The following is a 23,692-nucleotide window of genomic DNA, read 5'->3' on the forward strand; positions in this document are numbered from 1 at the left end:
CAACTGCAAACCATGAAGGAAGGACTAGCTGGTAAACAACCGAGATTCGTCAATCGCTCTAGGCCACTGCTGCTTCACGACAACGCAAGACCACACTGTACAACAAACAACCACTAAGTTAGATGTGCTACAATTGGAATATCTGCGACATTCATCGTACTCTCCGGACTTCGCTCCAACAGATTATCATTTTTTTCGGAATTTGGATAACTTTTTACTAGAAAAAAAAAATCAACTCCGATGCGGCAGTCCAAACGAAGCCAAGAAATGATTTATCATCATGATTTGCTTCGGCTTTACAGAGGTTGGCTCTGTCTGCACATAGCTTGAGTTGTATTTAGATTGGTGCGCTTCATTATCGTAGCAGGATTTAATTCTGGGTAAATCTGGATAAATGTACTACTTTCTCCAAAATTCTTCGGTTTTACAATTTCAACTGACTTTATTTAAGTTCAATATAAGTAGGTTTATTAAAAACATTCAATAAGTAAATTTTACACTACTAAAGAAAATCTTTATTAAGAAATATAATTATTATTAAAGCGCTTATATCGTTCGGACCATTATTCCCGTTGTTATCAAATGTCTATGTCTAGAAAAATAATTTCGAGGTGGGTCGAAATATATTCATCGTTATTGTTTAAAAATTACATACATTTAATAATTTATTCTACTATTATTGTTATCTCTATGTGAAATAAAATTAAACTATAATAATATAAGAGTAACTGTAATTTTATGAAGTGTATTTTTTCGCTAAACAATTATAATGTAATTTATAAGAAAATATTTCGAAATAAAATTGATTATTTATGAAATGTGTTAATTTTTGTCGTATAAAATGTCTAGTATATTGCTTGTGTTATGGACTCATATGTCAAAATCCTGAAATCCCAGCGGGTGTCGTGCTTTGTGTGCAATTCGCACAGGCTGCTGAGTTCTCGGCATGATCGATACGCGACGGCCGGCGGCGGACGGCGCGCTCTCCGCTCTAGCGCCCGGCATCACGGAGAAACGCCTGCAATTATAAGATAATGCTGAGATGACGTGTGAGTCTTACTTTTTAATTCGTATTATGTTATGAAATTGTAATAAGATTTGCGTGTTTATTTTATAAGAATATTTGTATAGATTCGTGATTATTATTTACCTATCTATAAAATGTGTTATATAAAAAGATACGTAATTAAAATTATATAGTTAGATAAAAATGTTTAACATTATTTTTAAATTGTATAAATATAATGGAAAGGTATTATTTTCTATATAATGATACTTTATGAATATAATAATAATTATATAACTGTATGTAAGTATGCTTAAGTATTGTATTTATTTCGACATCTGACGGACGAAATCCTTGTAGGATTATAGAATTATTATTTGCCCGGGCGCTGTTTTGACAATATTATAACATATTATGCAAAAAATATTTGACGTGAGATTAATTTTTTCGAACATCTTAGAAATTTTGGATACAAGTGTGTTTAATTATATTTTGTAAGTGTTCACTTTAAAAATTAATTTACGTAACGTTTGAATATTAGTATAATTATATAAAAAAATATCTATTAACTTCTGTATAGTACATACTATGTTCTTTTTTTTATATTTAGTTTATTTCAAGAATATAACTTATAATTTCGTTTTGCAATATTCAGTGAAAGTTTAACATAAAGATGCTATTGATGTAGGTACTGACACTCGGTAGGCGAAGGGAAAGATTATTTCTGCTAAGTTTAATCGTATCTTTATATAATATGTATACAAATTCTGAGTTTGTTCCTTATGCGTTCCAATGCTGTTCATACGATTACGATAAAACTCTTGTATAATATTTGGAAGGTTTTAGGCATCAATATTCATCAAGGGTCAATCGGTGGTTTATGAGTCATATGATTCACAAATAAAGAATAGACATTGTAATGTTTACCTGGAAGCGGGTATGACGGACATTCGTCGAAACAAATGCTCAGCCGCCATGCGCATATCGTCATCTTGCATCAGACTGACCATTGCTTTCTCTCGTTTTTCCAATATCGAGTCCGAAGAGCCGATCTCCCCTTCTAATGATACGTCAACGCACTATATGATATAATAAAATCATTTTAGATAGAATAAAAGAGGTTTTATTTAATTTTTTTCTACATTGATAACTTTAATAAATATTTACAATTAAAAAGTAACGACTCTATAAATGACTGTGTTGAATGGTGACAAGGATGCAAGGAACATTTCCTCGTTGAATTTCTGGACAAAAGCGACGAAATAAACCAGCCCTGTCACCGACGGAGGCAATAAGACAGGTTTTTATATATATTATCACATTTTACACTATTAATCTATGTTTCAAGTTAAACGTTCACAGGCTCACTAATGAAATATGTGTAGCGGTTGAAAAGACATTTATTATCTCCTTCTGTCGTTAGTAACCTAACATTTGAAAGAATAAGACACACACACACACAAACAATTGCCTTATACCTATAACAATACAGTGGGTACACATTGAATTAAATTATTTCAAGCTTTTATGAAAGATCTATATAGTAAATATGTATGTATATTTAAAGAAGAAATGCTTGTAAGAGTAAAAGTAAAGTAACCGTGAATGTCCTACTAATGTTTTGCTATTTCATCGACTCTTGAGAAGAAGAGTTGGAGCTACACCGCGCTAATCACAAAAAATCTGCTAAACTTGAGGCAGAGTTTCACAGAGAGTGACATGCGGAATCCTCACGATGTTTTCTGTCACCGGAGATCACGACATTATAAACATAAGTTAAGTTTAATTAATTAATTAATAATTAATTTTAAATCGAGACTCACGTGTTTAAGTTCCTACCAAACCATCACGACTTTTACTGAAAGTTTTTAAGCCCTATGATTTTAAATAAAAATTATGCTTCTAAAGTTCGTTTAATGAATGAATGTGTTCGTGTCTTATTTTTTTTTATTAAATGTTTGCCTGAATTCAACATGCATATTTAAAAGGGTTAATGGGTATTTGCTTGTTACATTAAAAATTATTTTTATAATTTTAACTTTTTTTTTTTTAAATTGTATAAAACGTCACAAAAGTGTAAATTCGCTAAAATCCGTGCCGTTAACCTAAACCGTTAACCCATTTCCCACTTCCCATATATCGGTATTGCTAGCCCAATACATCATTTTGGCATTTTCTTTGAATTTAAATAATAAAATAAATTATATTTATTATATCAATAAATTACATTTATTTTATCGGTGCTTTGATTTACCCACCACATGGATTTGAAATATTAAGTCTGGACGGCTGCAGTTTCCTGGTTGAGTGTGCCCAGATAGCTGCTGGTGCAACTCCAAGGATGGCATGCCTGTTCCCTTAGATATATACAATATCCACATGTATGTCAGTGGCGCCTAAATTTTATTATTTAATAAGATAAGTTATAATGCATTGTATTTTCAAACATTCCTTATCCCAAGTGACCCTCGCTGAGTCTAACTGGCATATTTTTTTTAATTATACAAAAATAATTATATAAAATAGTACAAAAGTGTAACTAAACTTATTGTAAGATTTATAAATTTTGGTTTCTACAATTAAATAGTTATATAACAAAACCGTTTTCTTCAAATTCATACCCACAGTAAAAAGGTAACAAGCTTCCCATATTTTCAGACACACGTATGTAAATATTATATTATAATATGTATATATACCGACCATTAGTAAAGTATGGGACGTTTTAATACTAACCCAGCGGCGCGTATGCCATTAAAACTTCCATAATTATTGTACGCGTATACAGTATGTTATTTTACATTTTTACTCTTTTTATTCAAAAATGCAGTCAAAACTAAGTTGATTTTTAAGAGCACTCTTCGTATGATTATTAAAACTTACATCTGTGGCCTCGCATATCCTTTTTTGAATATCAAATTAGAAGATTATATACATAAATCTGTAGAGACGCAAAACAAAATAGAGCGATCGATAATCGCGCTCTTGTATATCCCTGTCATTCGTGTCTGTCCTTATAAAAGTTGCGGGAACACATGCAACGGCTTAAGGTTTTAAGTATTTACAAATACAACAGTCTTAGTACTACGGAGAAATATATTTTATTTTTGTATGTCTATGGAAGCGTATAGTAAGATATTCACTTAGTGGTGGATTTGTGAAAGCAACGATAGCTACCACCCACTCATCAGATATAATATTTGTACCGCCGAATAACAGTACTTAGTATTGTTGTGTACCGGTTTGAAGCCTGAGTTAGTCAGTGTAACTACAGCTACAAGGGATATAACATCTTAGTTCCAGAGTTTGGTGGTGCATTGGCGATGTAAGGAATGCTTAATATTTCTTACGGTGCCATTTTTTTTGGGTGGTGGTGACCACCTGCCCGTCCGCTTGCCTATATCTTAAAAAATATATTCATATACTCTCATCTATAACTCTCTTAGAGCTATACAGACAGTAATCTATATATACATATAATATCTTGGAATAGTTAGGATTTATGGTTTGTGTAAATTGCCCATTCTAATATTTCGTTTGTCTAGTGACTAGCTTATAACGCTATAGAACGTAGATCTATTGGGTTAAGCCCCAAAACGAGCTATAATATTATTGCGCATTTACAAAAAAAAAAAATCACTAGCATCCCAGATTTTGGAAGTAACAGTCTTCGTGAATTAATTAAGTGAAGCCATTACTTCTGCGACTTTAGGCATTTCGGTCGAAAGAAATTACTACAAAACTCAGCGAGATTATCTTTTTACCGGAATTAATATTATATTCTTTATTGCCTGGAGGCGATTAGTTCTTCAACCTACACGATCATCAATAAAGTAACTAGTATATAATACTTGAAATAATTCAACAAATACGAAACAGTACGTAACTTATCACATTATTGTTTGAAAAAGTAGATAGTGAGAAATAAAATGCACATTTGCTGTAGATTTATGAAGAGTTGTGTTTGTACTTGATGCTGTTATTACTTCCTGCTAGACTAGTAATACTTGTGAATAAAATAACAATAGTTCATCCGAACGAATTGAATGCGATATTGAATACGGAATGCATACAAATAGAACATATTTTATTGAACTAGAGTTAAAGTAAATTTATACATTTCTACTTATTCCTTTTTTATAAAATGCAACAATAGCTCTCAGTGCAATAAATACAAAAAATATGGTGCAGTTATCTATCACAGGGCTTTCTGAGTCATAGAAAATTTGTCGTTTTATTTGGTTTTTGTTAATAATCGTTATTTATTTAAATTGATTAATGTTATTGTTATTTGTTGTTGGTTATTATAAAGTCGGAGAGTATTAGTCTATTCTTTTCAAAAGTAATTTACAGACCTCGTGAAAATCGTCTTGTTCGTCATTAAATAGTTTATGAGAAATACAAATACGCACACATACAGAATGTAGTTATGTGCGTATGTGCGCGTGTTTGATACACATACTCACACGAACACACTTTTGATTGTGCGTCTGACACACGAGTATGCACAATAATTAATAATTTCCAAGGCTATTATAATGACATAGGTAAGTATATATTGAACAGATTTGTACAAACTGTTTCTTAATACCGTATCAAAGAAAGCTGCAACATCTTTGTAACCAAAAGAGCGAGCAAATCCAGCTCCTTCAATGAGTGCCGCTCTGGTTTCAGGACGGTTGTTCTGTAGTATGTGACATCGAGCCAAAAGGAATGTCGCGTTCAGTAACCACACTCGTTGACCAGCGGATCTCGCTTCTGCACATTTAAAATATCAGTGTTTAGCTCTTGATATATAAACTTCTTTTTTTATCATCTATAAAATACTTACGGTTTTTATTTTTACTTTAATTTAAGTTTTAATATTACTTAAGCTGAAAAAACCTTTTTATGGTATGAAAAAAATAAATTATTAATTAAAAAATCAGTAACTGTTAGAGTACATATAAAAATAGGTATAAAACAAAAAATTAAAAGCGGCATTCGCTAGTAAAGTAAGATTTTTTGCGACATCTTCAACAAGCATAGTCATATTTAAAGTAAATCAATCCGTCCATTGGTAAAAGCCGTGTGAAAATACGTTAAATAGTCAGAATGAAAGCAGTGGGACGATTTTCTGTGTAACTGACTGCAAAAAAGTAGAAGTTCCTCAATTTGGATGTTTAAACATTTTTTAACGTATGTTTGAAAATACTCCGTCATAATATATCTTGTGCGAAAACACAACTGTAGTTACTGTAGTAGTTGAAACATGTTTTATTACCAGATTGACATTTCAAAGCGTAGAATCTTGCTCTGTGGGCTTGTTTCGTGTCAGCAAGAAGGCGTCCAAGTTCATGTAGCGCGTAACAACGTTCCGAGGCACGGACGCTCACACTTAGGGCTCGTTCCAATCGGCGAAGACGACGTCTGAAAATGTTTATCCTTAAGCAAAACACATAATGTTAAATTCGTAAACTTTATAACATTTAAAAATAAAAAAATGTAAAACCCGGCAGTAACTGTGATGGCGATCGGTTGATAACCATCGACGAACATTCTCCATGAATAAATTCAAATAGTAATGTGTCAACTTTCATGTCTGGCGAATGTCGATTAATCTTAAACAGATATGTACATATGTAACATACATTATATTATAGTCTACCGCCATAGAGCAATACTTTATTTTGCAGCGTCATGGTTTGAATTTCAGATGAGGTAGTGTGACGGTTGTTACAGTGGTATCAATATCAATGTGGTGACCATTTTCCCATTTAATGACATCCGATTGCATATTACTCACAAATATTGTTGAATGAAATAAAATTAAAAATAATAATATTCAACACCAAAATTTCAGCTGTAAAATATTATGTTCACGTAAAGTTCCTAACTTGGCGTCACGAGGGGGCGCCGGAGGTCGCGTACGCAAAATTGAATCACGGCTCGGTTCACGCGATATTGGTATTCCCAATAGTATAAAGGCTCTTTTCTCACGATCTGCTTCGCTCATTTCATCTCTAACACGCTTCTGCGAATGAAATGGAAATTTAAAACGTAATAAATTTACAGACTGAAGACTTAATGAAACGAATGATAGAAATAGTGATGATTTTGATAGTGAGTTTTACTTTTAGTTTAATCTAGTAAAATGGCGATAGCTACTTGGTAGAGCCTATTCTAAAAATTCTAAGAATGAACTTTACATTTTGGATATTAATATTGGGAGCGATGTTTTGAAAAAAAAAAGATTTTGAACAGAAGAATATTTTTTTATTTGGTATTTAAATACCAAATTATATTTTTACGAATCTTATAATAGAAGACTACCTGGTCTAAAAAAGCCTCTGCAACGATTTCATGTAGTTGCTGCAAAAAAACATCTTTGCCTGGTAGCATATTTGATGGGATTCTGGAGATTTGTTCCATTCCAAACTCAGCTGCTTCGAGACATTTCGCAGTGTCATGTTTTTCATAAATATCCCGAGCAGCACTAACTAGACGACGAGCGTCTGTTGCGTGCTGACGCTGGGCGTGTCCTATTCTTTGTTTTCGAGCTCTGGAAAGTCTGGCTCTAGCTGCTGCTTCTATGGCTCGTGCAGCATATAAAGGTCTACGTTCCCGAAGGACAGCCTGCCATAAAAAAAAATTAAAACGTTTTATAACCATTTGATTTGATGCTAATTTGATTATTAAAATATTATTATGTTGCAAAAAATTGTGTGTGATTGATTTTAGCCCATATTTTTGGGATAATCGACCAATTTATTTTGTGCACTTTTATAGCATTTAGTTTTTTTGAATGAAATAAGTTTTAATTTTTCATATTTTTAATACTACAAAATATTGCTTTATTAATATATCGATTACAGAAAATTCTTGGACATATTTAGTAGATATTTCATAACATTCTATACAGACTGAGCTAATATTCTGACGATTTTATGAATTCCAATACCTAATTAGTATTTTATTGTAAACAATATTCCACTTTGAGTTTCGTAACTTAAATATCAAGTATGAATAAAATATATATACTTGTCTCTTTTCAACATCTGCTAACGCTTTATTAGCTAATAGTTGTAGTTTCTGCGATCCCAGTTTATTTGCAGAGTAAAGTCTTTCATCTTTACAAAGTGTTGTGAGAAAATATTTGTCATGAGCCATTTGCTCCAAATACTTCGAAGCCATTACTCGGGATATATGTTCAGCCTTCTGTTTTTCCACACGAGATATTTCTTGAATCTAAAACGTGAAGACTTAGGAAACCGTTTTCATATTAATTTATTTTAGTGTTTACTGTTTGTCTTTCTACGTTAGCATTCGAAATACCTTTATATGGATAGTTTGGAAACTAATATCGTAAATATGCTAGCATGTTTGTTTGGGTGTTACACGACACGCAAATATTTCGAGGAGGGCGGAGTGTGCCTCAACTGCCGGTGAAGACGTTGGCGGAGGCTAGGTTTATATATGTTTTAAGGCTATTGACTATAGAATAGTGTTTCTTACTTTGTGCTCGAGACAAAGATTATAAAAAAATATGAATTAATTTATGTAATATTTACTTGTCGGGTTGTTTGTGGCAGCATTCTAGATTTGCGTTTGGGTATATTTGTGATATTGGCCATAGTATCGTCAACCATATCTATTATTTGTAATTGATTGATTCTAGAAGACAATGTTTTCTCAGCTGTTTCGCCAACACATTCTCGAACCTTAAGAAATGAGTAATATAAAACAGATGTAATAGGGATTTCTGAGGTATATCGATGACCGTGTTCGATTGGGTGTTACCAATAAATATACCGCACGTAACCCTCACACTCCCGATGTCACAGGTCCGTTCAGCACAACCTCTCGTCCCGCACTGATTTATTATGTAACAGAGAGATTGAATTGAAATTTTTAAAAAATATTAAAAAACATATTCTGGAAAATAAGGCAAACTTTGTAATCAAAGGTAATTTAAGAAAAAAAAGCTAATAATAAAAAAATCTGAGAGTACTTTGCATATTTATTTCTATTAATTCTAGTTGTTTTGATATTTCTGTATAGTCAGTCAAAAATCTTTATTCAATATGGAAGTGTTACACTTGCTTATTGATAGTCATTTGACTATCAATAAGCAAGTGTAACAGTGTAGTGTAGTGTCTACCATCTGTTCGGAAATTAACACCTGAGAAGAACCGGCGAAAGACACTCAGCGGGATTTTTTTTCTTAATTTCATAAAAACAAGTATTGATTTCATGTTTTCATGTAGAATAATAATAAACATATTTTCGTTATTTGAAACAGGAGGAGAAGAGGAGAAGAGAAATACTGTTTATAATATAGGGTTACATAATTATACATATATTTTTCCGGTAACTATTACCGAGAAAGTGGGAATCAATGTAATTCAAATGAAGTCATTTGAATTACATTGATTCCCACTTTCTCGGGATCCACAAGCACAACTGTAACGCTACAGATTAAACAACACGTTTAGTGCCAAACATAAAATTCGTATCGTTGTGTTCCAATTTCGAGTGTTTGAGAGACGGTTTACAAGCTTACTATTAATAAAATTAATATTTTATATCCAGTATATATTAAAGGTATTTCATGGATTATTTTATAATTTAATATCGACTTTTAACGTAACTTAACATACCATATGATTTTATTGACGATATATCATGTTTTTTACAAAGCAAAATGAAAATTACTCCCCTTTGGAGTTTCTTAAAAGGAGCAATCTATAAAGAATTTCCAATATTAGTTGTAACAGTTAAAGTTGTCAGCGACGTGTCGAGCTTAGACAAAAGGTATTTTCGTTACCGGTTGCAATAAAGAACAGTTTGCGTCCCCTGGTCCGTGACAACATTGTCCGGTGAGGCAGCCTGGGTCGCACAAAGATGAGCAAACGTTTGAACAAGATTTTGTAGTCTTTTTACGTACTCTTACCTGGAATACTAATTGGGTTCCCAGTAAAAAGGCGCACAACGCACATACCTGATTGTGATCTTTTGTGAAGACTAAAAATAGTTCGTAAAGAGAAACAGTTGATTGACCATGACTAACGTCGGATAGGTTACTGCTATACACATTTAATTTTGTTTAGTAGACAGTTTTGTCAACTTGGCCTTTTGACGAATCAAAAGTGCTTTTATGAGCCTACTTATATAAAGATTATTTTGATTTTGAGTTATATAGATATATTATATTGTATGAAAATTTGTTAAGTAATTATTATCACCCAAAAAACAAAAAAGTTCTCATCTTAATATACATAGTTGTACAAAAAGGCAGTCTTATCGTTTAGGGTTTTATGTAATAAAAAGCACTACAGATAACGAAAGTAAAGACTATTTTCAAATTGATATACAAATACATAACGCGCAGTCACATATACATTACAGATAAGTATGAAATATAAAAATATATAAAGTCACTTTGAAAAAAAAGAGCGTAAATCATAACATTTTATTTTAAATGTCCTTCGAACGCTGATTTTATAATTACATAAAAATAATAGTTCATATTGATAATACAAGCCACTATGACGCGCCCTACTCTTTTTCCAAACAATATCTTACATGTGTGCGTTGTTATTATATACTAGTGTTATATGTATGTAATAAATTTAAAATTAAACATTTACCGTTTCCTCAGCGCATCGGACACAATCTGCGAAGTTCGGTGGCAATAATCTCAACCTCTGGCCTCGATAAGCGAGCACTAAGGCCCTCTCGAATTCACATTTTTCATATTCCGTTTTTGCTTTTATTTGCAGAGCTGTCAGATTTTCCGGCTCGAGTTCTATATTAACGAAACGTTAATACCAAGTTTATTCAAAATTTTAAAATATATGCACACTTTATTTTAATACGTACTCATAAAGTACCTGCTATCCGTGTACAATGCTTACATTGTTTGTAATTATTTGAAAATGGTTATCATAAGAAAATTATGAGCAAGTAAATGTATACAAGTGTCTTTATTTTTTGTAGGGAGGTGGAACGGCTAATGGATCACCTGATCACCATCGCTCATACACAATGGTACTGTAAGAAAATATTAACCATTCCTTAGATATACCAACGCGCCACCAACCCTGGGCTCTAAGATGTTATGTCCCTTGTACTTGTAGTAACACTGGCTCATTCACCCTTCAAACCGGCAAACAACAATAATGTGTACTGCTATTTGGTGGTACACCATCTGATGAGAAACCAGGCTTGCACAAAGCTACCACCAAGTGATTATCTTACTATACTCTTTTATAAAGATAAGAAAATAAGATATCTTTGTTCACAGTACTAAGACTGTTGAATTTGTAAATACTAAAATCTTAAGCTATTTGCCTGTGTGCGCGCAACTTTTATAAGGACGCACACGAATGACAAGGAAATATAACAGCGCGATTATCGATGGCTCTATGTGTTTTGCGCCACTACAGATTTATATAATCTTCTAATTTCAAATCCTCCCACATCACGTTGATGTTAGTTTTGATAATTTATACTATAGTAGGGGAGGCGAAGAGGGGATTTTTGCAGTTGCTCGAGTGTGTCAGATAAACATATAGGAAGAATCCTTGTACTCTTTAATATACTTTTATAAAGTATCAACCCTTAGTATGGGGGCGTGTGTTGAGTAGAGCCCGTCAGATTAGTAATAAAAAATCGATCCTCTGAAAAACGCGAGCGCGTCAGATTAATTATTGACAGATTAATTACATTTAGAAAAGTGTATATTTCAATAATCTGACGATTTGGGCGTGGCGTTAAGAAATTAGCGAGCTCTGAAGTTGCAAAAAAAAATCTCATCTCGAAATACTCGAGCGCGCTTCTAATTTTTTTTAAATCGAAGTAAACACCGTAGGAAACATAGAGATTTAATAATCTGACGGTTTCCATGGGGCGTTTTTGTGTTGTGGTGTTTTGTCTATTTAAAGTGATTAGTGTTACATCCATTATAATCATGATCGACGTAAGTATAACGTGTGCTTTTTGTAAAAAAGAAACTAGTGAAAAAATCAAAAAAAAATCTCCCGAAACGTTAAAAAAGTGTATTCATGTTTTGGAGTATCGAAAAGTGAAGCCTACTAAAGTAAGAAAATCGAACAACAAATGGAAAATTGGAGCCAACTTGGTTCCTTGGAAAACAACTACCTGAAGCTTATGAAGATATTGTCATAACACCTGACATTTTAGGAGATACTTCTGATTTAGGTACGTTTTATTTCATATATTATACTATCATAAAATAAATATAACATAATGATCATAACCATTCTTGGTTACAGAACCCCGAGATGATGAGGATGTCCAGGAAATTGAAGAATCTCAACCTTCGAAGATGAATCAGCCAGTGAAGATGAGAATTAACATTTGCATTCGTATATTCTATACGGGTCTCTATTTGATTTTTTTATTAATCCATACTATATTATATATTATTATAATATTATAAATGCGAAAGTAACTCTGTCTGTCTGTCTGTCTGTCTCGCTTTCACGCCAAAACTACTGGACCGATTTAAATGAAATTTGATACACAAATAGTCTAGAGCCTGAGAAAGGACAAAGGCTACTTTTTATTTGGAAAAAAGTGATGTAAAGAGTTGAAAAGGGGGATGAAAGGTTGTAAGTTGTTGAAAGTATTGGCATTTTTAGAACGAGAAGCATAAAACTTACATTTTAGGCTGTACACTTATTAACTAACATATCATGACACCAACTGAGGATCGAATTTTGGAAATTCTACTCCTAAAGGGGTGAAATAGGGGTTGTGCGTTTGTATGGAAGTCTGTAATTTTTTTAAGTTAGAAACATAAAACTTTATTTTTGGGATACTGATTAAAAATGAATAGATACTTATTTAAGTGTTTCTGAATATTCTACCCTAAGGGCTGAAATACACACCAATGTGGTATACAAAGAGGTATTACATTAACGTAATATTTAAAGTTAATTTGTAAATGTATTCATATTCTATGCGGGCAAAGCCGCGGATAACAGCTAGTAAATTATATATGAATACTTATACCTTGTTTCTAGAGTTCCTTTAAATCGGTCAAAATAAGAATAATCCTTCATGTAATTGTCAGATTATTATTCAGGAAGACTATCATATCAATATGAACCCCCTGCATAAAAATGTGACGCGCCGGAGTATCCCAGGATTACGTTTCTTTTTTACAGAAAAAAAAATTAATTATTCCTATGGGCCGCATCCAAATCGTCAGAAATTTTAATACGACACTTTTGAGGGTTCAATATACATATACTATGAATTTCTGACACGCTCGAGACACTTTTTTTTTTAATTTTCAACCGCTTGTTAAAGGCAGCCTCCTCAACTTCAGTCAGATTAATATATAGTGGTTGTCAGAAATATAAAGCGCGTTTATACGATTAATGGCTGACACGCTCGAGGACTTTTTTATACAAGTGATTTTTTTTTACATTTTTAACAATGATTACCCGCTCTCCTCCCCACAAAAATAAAAACTTGTAATTAACTTTTTTCTTATTAAAACATTAACTTTCGAATTCAATAAGTTTCCATGACGCTCGAGCAACTGCAAATTTAGCATCCTCGCCTCCCCTACTATAAAAGTGCTCTTAAAAATCATTTTAATTTTGACTGTATTTTTGAATAAAAAAAAAAAAAATTTATTTTCATAGAAAGTTACGATGTTATGTCCCTTGTAGCTAAAATGTTTTGACGATATTTAAACATTAATTATTTATTTTAAAACATCTCATATCGTCTAGCATCGTGCGGCATTGATTTGTCATATCGTGTAGCACTTGATCAAACAAAAATATACTTTAATGACCAAGGGACATGAATATGTATTTTAAAGTAAAACTCGACCACAACTTACGATACATTCATACATGTACATATAGTCACTTAACTATTTTCATCTATCATAAAATTATATGATAAATAGCTTACGAGCAGCGCGTGCAGCATCTTCTAAAGCACCGGCATAATGCGTCGCCTTGGCGCGAGCCAAACTTCTTCCAAGCAGAGAACCAATATCTGAGTTCTACAAATGTTAAGCAAGACATGACAATGTAATATTGAAGTCGAGTAAATTTCAACTTCACATAAAATTTTAAATTATATAGAAGGGTTATTATCTAGTAGTCGGAGACTTAATATAAACAGAGAGGTTTTATTTATTAAATTAATTTTCTAGTCCTTCAAAACGTGCTGCTCAAACGAGACAGTGCTTTTAAGAGAAACAAAGTTTTATACTCTATGCGGTAGGCTAACATGAGACCACTTTCAAAGTATATATCTATTAAAATTTACAAAAGAATATACAGTCTGCGAAGAATATACAGTATACAAATATGTAGAATACTCTATTCAATAAAATGAGGATAATTAAAATCCTTTCTGTATAGGTGAAGAGCTATCGACGAATAAAAGTAGAATTGACAAATTCACTTGTCAGTTTCCTACGGACATAAGTCCGTATTGAACTCTTAGAAAGTGTATTATTTTTAATGATACAACCGATCGAAATGGAATCGATTGACACTTAGATAATACACAAGAAAATAAATATTATAATAATATAATATCATACGCAAAAAAATTAAAACAAAATATACTTTATTCAAATAGGCCTTTAAGAGCAATTTTGAATTGTCATTTTACAGAGTTGTATTAAATGGAAAGCTACCAACGGTTCGTAATTAAGAATCTACCGAGAAAAATTGGTAAGGGCTCAGTAGTTAATAATGTACATAATGTATTGATTTGATACCATCCTTATGAAGTAGGCTAAAACTGTTAAACTATAAGCTTGGTTTTAGGGCTTAGTGCAAGCCTAAGGTGAAGGTACCGCCCATTCATCATTGTTGGCAGTGTAATGAGGTTAAAGGGATCATCTTGGATCCTAAGGTTGGTACAATATACGTGTGATGTAAGGAATTGTTAATATTTACAACAGTAGCAATGTCTTTTACATTAAAAACATTAATATATGCCATTATATAAATTAATAATACTCTGTTATTTGTAAGTATATGATTACATAATCCACGATGTAAACTTGTATTTTCTTTCGTAAGTATTAGACATAATTTATACTCGCAAAATATTTATCGCTCACATTCCACCGTAGAGCTTCGTTGTAAGCGAGAATTGCTTTCTCGAATTGCTCCAAGCGCTGCAAGTAATTTCTGCCGATGGAAATGTTATCTTCAATGTACATGGCAATCGTTTTATAATTTAATTACATTTCAAAATGTAATAATACGGCTTTAAGTAATTAGATGATTCGTTATACAAAACGGTAATCTTGTTCTATTTTAATTAAATTGAAAATTTAACATATTATGCGTGATATTTAATAAATATAAGATATTTACACGAATTTTGGTATTAAAACGAGAGTAAGGTGTGGTTTTCATTTCAATTGTTTTTAATTGTTTATATATTCTGTTCTCAATTTCAATGAAATACAATTTATTTAGTGACATCAGATGTAAGAAGTGAAAAATTGTTATTCCTTCATTAATCTAGTAGCTAGCTTAGAACGGTAAATATCGTAAGGTGCTGGATTCGATTCCCGAATCAGGCAAATTGAAGTTAGTTTATTTTCTTCCACTCCCAAGTGGCTCAAAAATTGACGCTGTTTTTGCGCCTGATCTCTGTTGGCCTGCCGCCTCAGACTATAAGGTAAGCCTGTAATTGTTCCACAGCTGGACGTATACCTGTCCTCTTGAGGTGTAGTTTCCACCACGCTCGATACTTATATGTATGTATTATTATTCGATACCATACCCTCCATAGCCAAGCATGAAATGATTTATAAACACGATTAGTTAAAAATCAGCGGCGCTTGCCCGCATTTGAGCTTGCAATCTTAGGTTATGATTCACGTGTTCTAACCACTGAATCTGCTATACTCTCGCAATAATTGTATATTCATTTAATTTAAATTTGTATTCCTGTACAAGACTGTAAACATCGTGAGAAATAATAAATTTATAGTAAAAAAAATTGAGCCGTGCATATTCGGTACTGCGCGGGGGAGCAGTGTAGTAGTGGTTTTATTTCCATATTTTCCTTAACAGGAAAGAATTTTGCAGTAGTAGTTCTCATTTACTTTGAATTTCTGCTTAAAACATATACGGTACCTGGTTGGTTGAATTTAGATGGCTTTTAAATAGTAATTGCGTACTCGGTTCTCGAGAACACGTACTGAAAAAAGTAGTAGTTGCAGTCAGGTGAGATAATGGTGAGAAAATCAATCAATTAATAGAATTTACCAACCAGGAAACACCAAATTTAGTAGCTATACAATTATCATATTATAGGATTACATAACATTTATGTTACGCCCAGTTTAGAATGTAGATGCTACCGAGAATAATCGAAAAGAAAGAACCGAAGAATAGTTACTCTTTTCCGGCAATTAAATAACCTAGGTATGTTTATTAAATACAGTTGAATCACAATTCATCTCGCCGTATAGGAGATGAATTAGAACCACAAATTAAGCTAATGAAAAATCATTGGCGCTATACCGAGTTTGAACCGGCAATCTTCTGTAAAAATATACGAGTGCAAACCAAAGGGTTATTTAAAAAAAAATGTCTGTGTACTAAATTATCTTTAGTAATACACTTTTGTAGAAATGAAAAATGTTAATTGTATTAAAGCTTAGCTGCAAATATGTTTTTTCATTTATATTTCTTCATAGACTCTAGCATAAATGTATATTCTCGTTAAATGTTTGTTTTTCATAACCACTTACCCTCTCTCGCGATACACGGTCACTGCATTGCATATTGGCCTTTCTTCGAGTTCTAACTTTTTTCTCATATTTATTTCGTAATTACTTAATTAAAAAATAGATAGATTAAGATATTAGAGAAAAATAGTTTAGTTGATTTTTATTCGCGTAAGTGTGACGAAATCAGTTAAAGATACATATTTTTTAACAAAATTTTGTAACAAATCTAGTCGGCTGCGATGGCCTATTTATAACGCATTATATCTTATCCGTACAATAACGTTTATAAATACGAGCATTTTCTTGAACACTTACAAAAAATATTGTAATTATAATATTAAATTTTATTGTATATAGAAAAATCTTAAATAGGCGTAAATTTTAAAATAATCATTAAAAAAAATATATATACACATTTATAGGAGCAAAAACACGTAATGACTAAGTTAATTGGAGATAAAACTTGCACATCTTTTAGTACAGCAAGATCGAGCAAAATTCTTTATATTCATTGTATTTCTTTCGGCGGCATTTCTGTTGTTGATACAAGACAAAATAAAATGTACCACTATGGTCGTATTCCTACTAACAACTGCCTAATCGGTTTAGAAAATAAGACTATTTCTTAAGTGCTAAGTTTTCATCTCATCAGTAGGGGGATAGATTAAATTGCCCACTTCAGCACGATCACAAATACTTATAATAATATCTCCGACGCAGTAACTAGTCGCTGTTTACAATCAACAATTTGATCGAAATCTATCAATAAACCATTCTTGGTATTTCTTTCATACTAGTTTAAAGTTCTTGAGTTTATTTCATTTTGAAAATAGTTATAATATTTTGATTTTAATATAACCTAACTTTTAACGTACGTACGTACTTTGTACGTACCACGTATACACATACGTATACACGTATATATACAGGGTTATTGGTAATTCGACGTATTCCCGTTAGATTTATATTTTTTTCAAAATAAGTCAAAATTGCAACTTCAAAAATTTATTTAAAAAAAAGTTTTTAAATTTGGACCGATAATTATTTTTGAAGTTGCAATTTTGATTTATTTTGAAAAAATCTAAAAAACGTGATAACTCAAAAATGGTTCACTTTTGCGTCATACATATGGGGGTTAAAATTATCGCAAATAGTCACCCCTCTCACCTCCTAACGGGAATACGTCGAATTAACAATAAACCTGTATACGTAGCACCATTATGCATATAGGTTTATTGACATGGATCCTCAAAATATTTAATCTTATGAGTTTCGCTCTGTAATGCGCATTTCAGTTCTAAATTCACACAATCCCTAGTATTCATGAATTATATTGCAGGGTCTGTAGTTTCAACGTCGACCCTTCAATTCATGATGTAGTCTTGGCTCAATTTACTACGTGAGCCCTTTGTCCTTGTATAAATAACTAGTATAACCTCTATGTGTGTAAACCTGTAGTAAACCTTTACGTCCTCTTTAAATATAAAATACTAAGTCACGTTATGGTCTTACGTTTACAGCGTGACTTCTAAGCATCATAAAAAGCGCCAAAAACGTTACGTAATGGAGGTTCATCTTAGAGATAAACAAATTTAAAATTTAATCTAAAAAAAATTAGTGAAGATTTAGAAATACATTTGGATAAAACTAAAATAAAATATATTAAATTGTATATATCGGGGAATGTATCGGAATAGAGTTTATTGTTTACATTTTAAATTCTTTCTTGTTCTAGATTGTATTTGTATATTCATTTATTATTAATCTTACTAATTCATTTAAAAATACTATTATAATATTACATCACACTTCACGACCAATCAGAGTAGAGGATCGGCATCGTGCTGTGTCGAGGCGCCATCTTAAGATGGCGCTCGTTTTGGCGGGAATTGGAGTAATACCTAATACGAATGACAGCTGGATCGAGGTGAATCATTGGAAAAGTTAATATTAAATAATAATGTTTGGAGTGGAGTTAATTCGGAGTCGAGAGTCGTTACTCAAATGTAGCTGTTTAATTAATGTTATATATTAGTTACTGTGTAGTAATAATCGTGAATTGTTTAAACCTTGTGAAACTTTAATTAAATTGTACGAAATAGTTGATCCTTTATTTGTGCTCGAATTCAATCCTGATGACCTGTAACCACTAATGATGCTGTCAAGGAAGATACATACTGGTGTGAAAAGTGAAAAAAATCTTTCAATACTAAAAGTTATTCTGTTGCAGTTAACTTTGAGTTGAACGGAGAAAATATTGTGGAAATATTATAAAAGAAAAATCTAAATAAAAATAGCAACAATGCACAAGCTAAAAATAATTGCGACAAAAATGAACTTACATTTTTGTTATAACAAGAAAAACAACTAGAAAGAAACAAAACGAATATACGACTCACGGGGAAAACTAAATGATGAAAGAAATTGTATACAAAGAGATTGTTATGTACGTTGTAGTAAGAAAACTTTTAACCTTGTACTTAAACGACTATATAGTTGATCTCTTTTCTTGCGTCAATGGAAAGTTTCGAAGGCTTACAGTCTTAGCGTGAACTGTCTTAGGATGTTTATATTATTTTATGTACGATAAATGTAATGTTGATTGGATATGAGTCGTTTTGGATGGTACGTGGACACCTCGTCTCATAGGCATTTCCACAGTATGACAATTTAACCCTTTCTTACATCAAAAATAATACTAAAGTATGTAGCTTATGCCTGTGAAGATGCTGGATGACCCACCTACCCCGACTTGCTTGCACAAAACCCTACCACAAAGAACTCATAAATTTATATATTCATTATACACACTGGAGCGTTAATAATTTGTAAAAGAATTTCCTTCCAAAACAAAAGTAGCAAAAGGAGTAGATAACTAATAAAACTTTAAAAAGTATGTGAAAGTTTTAAATTCTTGCGAATTTGTATTTATTATCTTGGACAGGGAATTTATTATGAAATGGTTATCGTCTAAACTTTAATTGGGGCCGATATAATATTTAATGTATCATTCATAGATAAATATTTATACTAGCACCTAAAAAAACGGAGTAAAGTATTTTAAATAGGTTAATTAAATTCCTAATTATAAATCGTAAACCGCAAAAAGTAATATTACTTTTCGTTTCGTCGGCGATTGTCCCGGCTATCGGTTCAACCTTTGATTATTTATGTCTAAATAGGCTGTCAAAGATACGTAGAAAAATTTGTTACCAATTGTTGGTCAATTGGCACACGTTGGTCAAGCGTAGCTGTTACGTACACTTAAATAATAAAGTTGTTTCGTTTGTTTTAGGTATTTCGTAGTGCGACACTCTATCTCGATACATAAATAATCTAAGCATTGAACGATATCAATGTTGATCAGCAGATTAACTTTGACCCCATTCAAAGGATAAAACGTACCGCAGATCTTGGTTGACCGAATGAAAATAAAAGGTGTCATCTTTCACGACGATCGGTTTCTACGACAAATAATTTCAAACAGATATAGGAATATCCTATTGTATATATATTTGTTCCAGATGATACGAGCAACCAAGTATGGAATATGGAATTCTAGCGTCAACGACAGAATAACAAATATTTCGGTTATATAACCATGATTGTCTCTTACGTGATGTGCACAAACATAGCGTTTATTGCTTCATACGACTAGTACTACTAAGTCATTGTGGGCATGTACTGCCACAAATTCTACCATTGAAACCAACTTGGTATATCAGTCATATGTATTGCCTATAGTACATGTAAACTGTAGGGTTCTTTATGAGTAATAAAAAATAATTTCTTTAACCTGAAGTTCTCATGTAATTAATTTTGGCTTATGTATGTGTCGATTTTTTATGCCGTACAAGTGTGTACCAATATGATTTGAAGCCGCGCCGTGCAAAAGCTGTAAACCCTATCTTCAAAAGAAAAGTATATCTTTGACCAGCAGTAGGTCATTTACCCGGATGAGTGTATCTGGAGATAGAATGTAAGCATTCAGATAATATAATATGGAATTAGTTATTTTTGTGTCACAAATAGTGATGATGGTGTCCCGATTTCAACCGCGGAAAATCTCAAGGGAGACCAAACAACTATGCCGGACATATTATAAATAGTTCACAATTATGAGCGGAAACAAACGTTCACTAATTATTCAATCACTCTCATAATTATTGGACGGCAAATCCGACACGACTGGAAAGGACTCAGGCGCAGAACCAACGTGGCTTTACGTGCTATGTGAGGTACGGGAGTGTATTCAACTTTCATACTCAGGGCTGCTACTGACAACTTTTGATTGAAAAACTTAATAACTCCCTATCGACCCGACCTGGTGGTTGAATCCAATACCTCGAGATCTGCGGCCTTTGTTATACCTAGCTACTATAGCACTGGACCAACGAGAAAAAGGTGATGGCCAGCTTGATTGAAATCTTGGCAAAGAGAGTTTTCAGGTGCATAATTGGTATTTATTTTATTTATTATAAAATATACAGAATGTCAACTTCATAACTCAATATATTTTTTTTATTAAGTTACAGCCATGTTAAATTAAAATGTGAGTAAATTGAATTATCAACTGAGAACTACAGAAAAATAATTTTATTAAAATGTTTTAATTCCTTTTATTATTATTATTATTTAAAGGAGACATGTTATTGTAGTAAACATGAATAATATGCGTAAATTTAGATTTGTAAGTTTCAAAATTGTTTAATTCATAATTAACATTTCGATATATTAAAAACAAAGTCAAATCAAATCAAAATACTCTTCATTGTACACCGATAAACACTTACATAAATCAGATTAAAGAAAGATGCAAAAACGGCGGCGACGTTTTTTTTTTATATAAAACTAACTGTGTCCCGTGCCTAACAATATTTACAGGAGCAATGACAGATAATTAAAAAAAAAAAACCTTAAAAATATTTTTTAGAGATTCTCTTATTTTATTTTTATAGATTTAAATTATATTCTTATTAAAGTAACACAACGTCTTTACTTTTATTAAGTTAATCAAATTAAATTAAGATGTTCACAATCCATAAACAATTCTCTAAGTATTTCGTAACATCAATTTATTATTTCATATATGTACATTCGTGATATGTATTTTACGTAATATTATTTGATAAATTATATCAAATTCACAGTAACTATGTGGTGACATTTCATTAAAGTTAGTAATTACCAAAACTATGTACTCATATTGTAAATTCGTGCGGCTTTTAAAGTATTAATAATTTGTACTGTCATTTTCATCCTTTTGTTGTTTCTATAAACACTAGAGTTACATGTCATACGATAATATTATGTAATTCGTTAAAATACGTTTTTTTTTTGCTTAGGCGTTATAAAAAATATATAAACCGATATTAATATGATTAAAAAGGGTTTAACTGATTTCGAATGCAAGAAAAAGGTCTTGCGAAAACCTATGCGAAATGTCAAATGTCAACAAAGACAGCGTTGTCATGTGATGTGTGTGATTTTTCATATCCTCTGCAACAAGAGGTTGCCTAACTGTGCATAAACATTCGTTATATTACATCACTATATATATTACTGACGTTATACATAATACAACCCCTTTAAAATTAATTGTTGCCATATTTTTTGCCCAAAAAGTAGTTCATTTTTTTTTATATAGGTAGCAAACGAGCAGGGGATGACTCAATGGAAAGTGACTGATACGATCCATGGACATCTGCAACAGGGATATTCGGGGGCTTGTATTTTATTTGGTTATAATTATTTTTTTGTTATCAGAAATATTGTATAATGTTTTGACGGAAAAGAAAATAGACAATGCGCTACCATACATTCGTTATTTTTTTGAAAGTAAGACCTCTTTTATTCCCCTACAAAATTGTTCATTGTTCTTTACGGTTGCCATAAATCTGGTCTCAAGTACACAAAGCCTTTAAAAATGTAAATATACAAAACAACAGACTAAACAAACGCATGTAAATAGAGCTATACTTCCTTAATATCAAGTTCGCCTTCAGCATTATAATTACGTATTTTAGGAAAATTATTAAGCCCTTTTAGTATAAAGATTAAAATTGCTCCTTTAGAAAAAAAACAACCTTCATTATTAAATTTTATGAATAAGAGCGCTTAGAAAGCGTTTACAATATTATTGTTGCTCCAGTCTTTGATAATAACCGATCTTGGCAGATTTTGCTTCGAATCCCGATGACCGCATCGGATCCGTAATATTAATTGATATTTGTTACATTTCCACAATTGATTCATAGTTATCATTGTAACTGATATTTAGATTGATAGTTACTTATATTTTTTATTAGGCTTTAAGGTAAACTGCAAGCTTAGTTGGAAAACAGGGTAAGTTATAATTATTTCGAATATTTATGAGAATATATTTATTTTAAATTGCAAGTTCGTCTGGAGAGGTACCACCCACTCATTAGATATTCTACCGCCAAACAGCAATTCTTAGTATTGTTATATTCCGGTTTGAATAATGAATGAGCCAGTGTACCTACATAACTGTACAATAACATAACATCTTAGAGTCCAAGGTTGATTACGGATTGCCTATAAAAGGAATGGTTAATATTTCTTACAATATCAATGTCTGTGAGCGGTGGTGACCACTTATCATCGGATGGCCCATTTGCTCGTCCCCCTACTAATACTATAAAAATAAAAAGTTAATTTTGCTAATACCAGTTATTAATCTGTTTTGCTTACATCTCCTAGAGGTACGGACTTTTTTTTTCTGAAGGCCCACTAAACCATCAAATAGTCTTATGGAGAGATTCGCTATTAAATACTGGAACTCGAGGAGCTTCATTTATCAATCATTAAAATATTAATGCTTTGCTAACCAAAGGATCTAAGTTTTCACAACTCCTTATTCCTGTAATAAAACCAGCTAACTCACTTTTTTAAATCTGAATAATACAGAGCACTGATTGATGGGTGGG

At 32.0% G+C, this 23,692-nt stretch overlaps 1 protein-coding gene across 1 annotated transcript; it reads right to left on the reverse strand.

Annotated features, from left to right (window-relative positions):
* Positions 1 to 744: 744 nt before the first annotated feature.
* Positions 745 to 16,874, reverse strand: LOC113395134 (outer dynein arm-docking complex subunit 4-like). The gene is made up of 12 exons (XM_026632692.2): positions 16,764 to 16,874; positions 15,114 to 15,183; positions 13,943 to 14,036; positions 10,636 to 10,793; positions 8,557 to 8,706; positions 8,027 to 8,233; positions 7,319 to 7,621; positions 6,883 to 7,019; positions 6,270 to 6,415; positions 5,598 to 5,764; positions 1,934 to 2,085; positions 745 to 1,018 (listed from the first exon to the last, which is right to left on the reverse strand). The coding sequence occupies exons 1-12, from the start codon at positions 16,829 to 16,831 to the stop codon at positions 871 to 873; spliced, it is 1,800 nt and encodes a 599-aa protein (XP_026488477.2). The 5' UTR covers positions 16,832 to 16,874; the 3' UTR covers positions 745 to 870.
* Positions 16,875 to 23,692: the final 6,818 nt, after the last annotated feature.

This window comes from Vanessa tameamea, chromosome 9, assembly GCF_037043105.1.
Source record: "Vanessa tameamea isolate UH-Manoa-2023 chromosome 9, ilVanTame1 primary haplotype, whole genome shotgun sequence".
In the NCBI taxonomy this organism is placed as follows: domain Eukaryota; kingdom Metazoa; phylum Arthropoda; class Insecta; order Lepidoptera; family Nymphalidae; genus Vanessa; species Vanessa tameamea.

Excerpts from the sequence above, each read along its gene's own strand:
- LOC113395134 (XM_026632692.2), bottom strand. The coding sequence starts at position 16,831 with ATGAGAAAAAAGTTAGAACTCGAAGAAAGGCCAATATGCAATGCAGTG. Across the intron at positions 8,707-10,635 it reads TCCGATGCGCTGAGGAAACG|GTTCGAGAATGTGTTGGCGA; the intron begins GTAAATGTTTAA and ends TCATTTCTTAAG. Across the intron at positions 6,416-6,882 it reads GCGCCCCCTCGTGACGCCAA|ACGTCGTCTTCGCCGATTGG; the intron begins GTTAGGAACTTT and ends AAACATTTTCAG.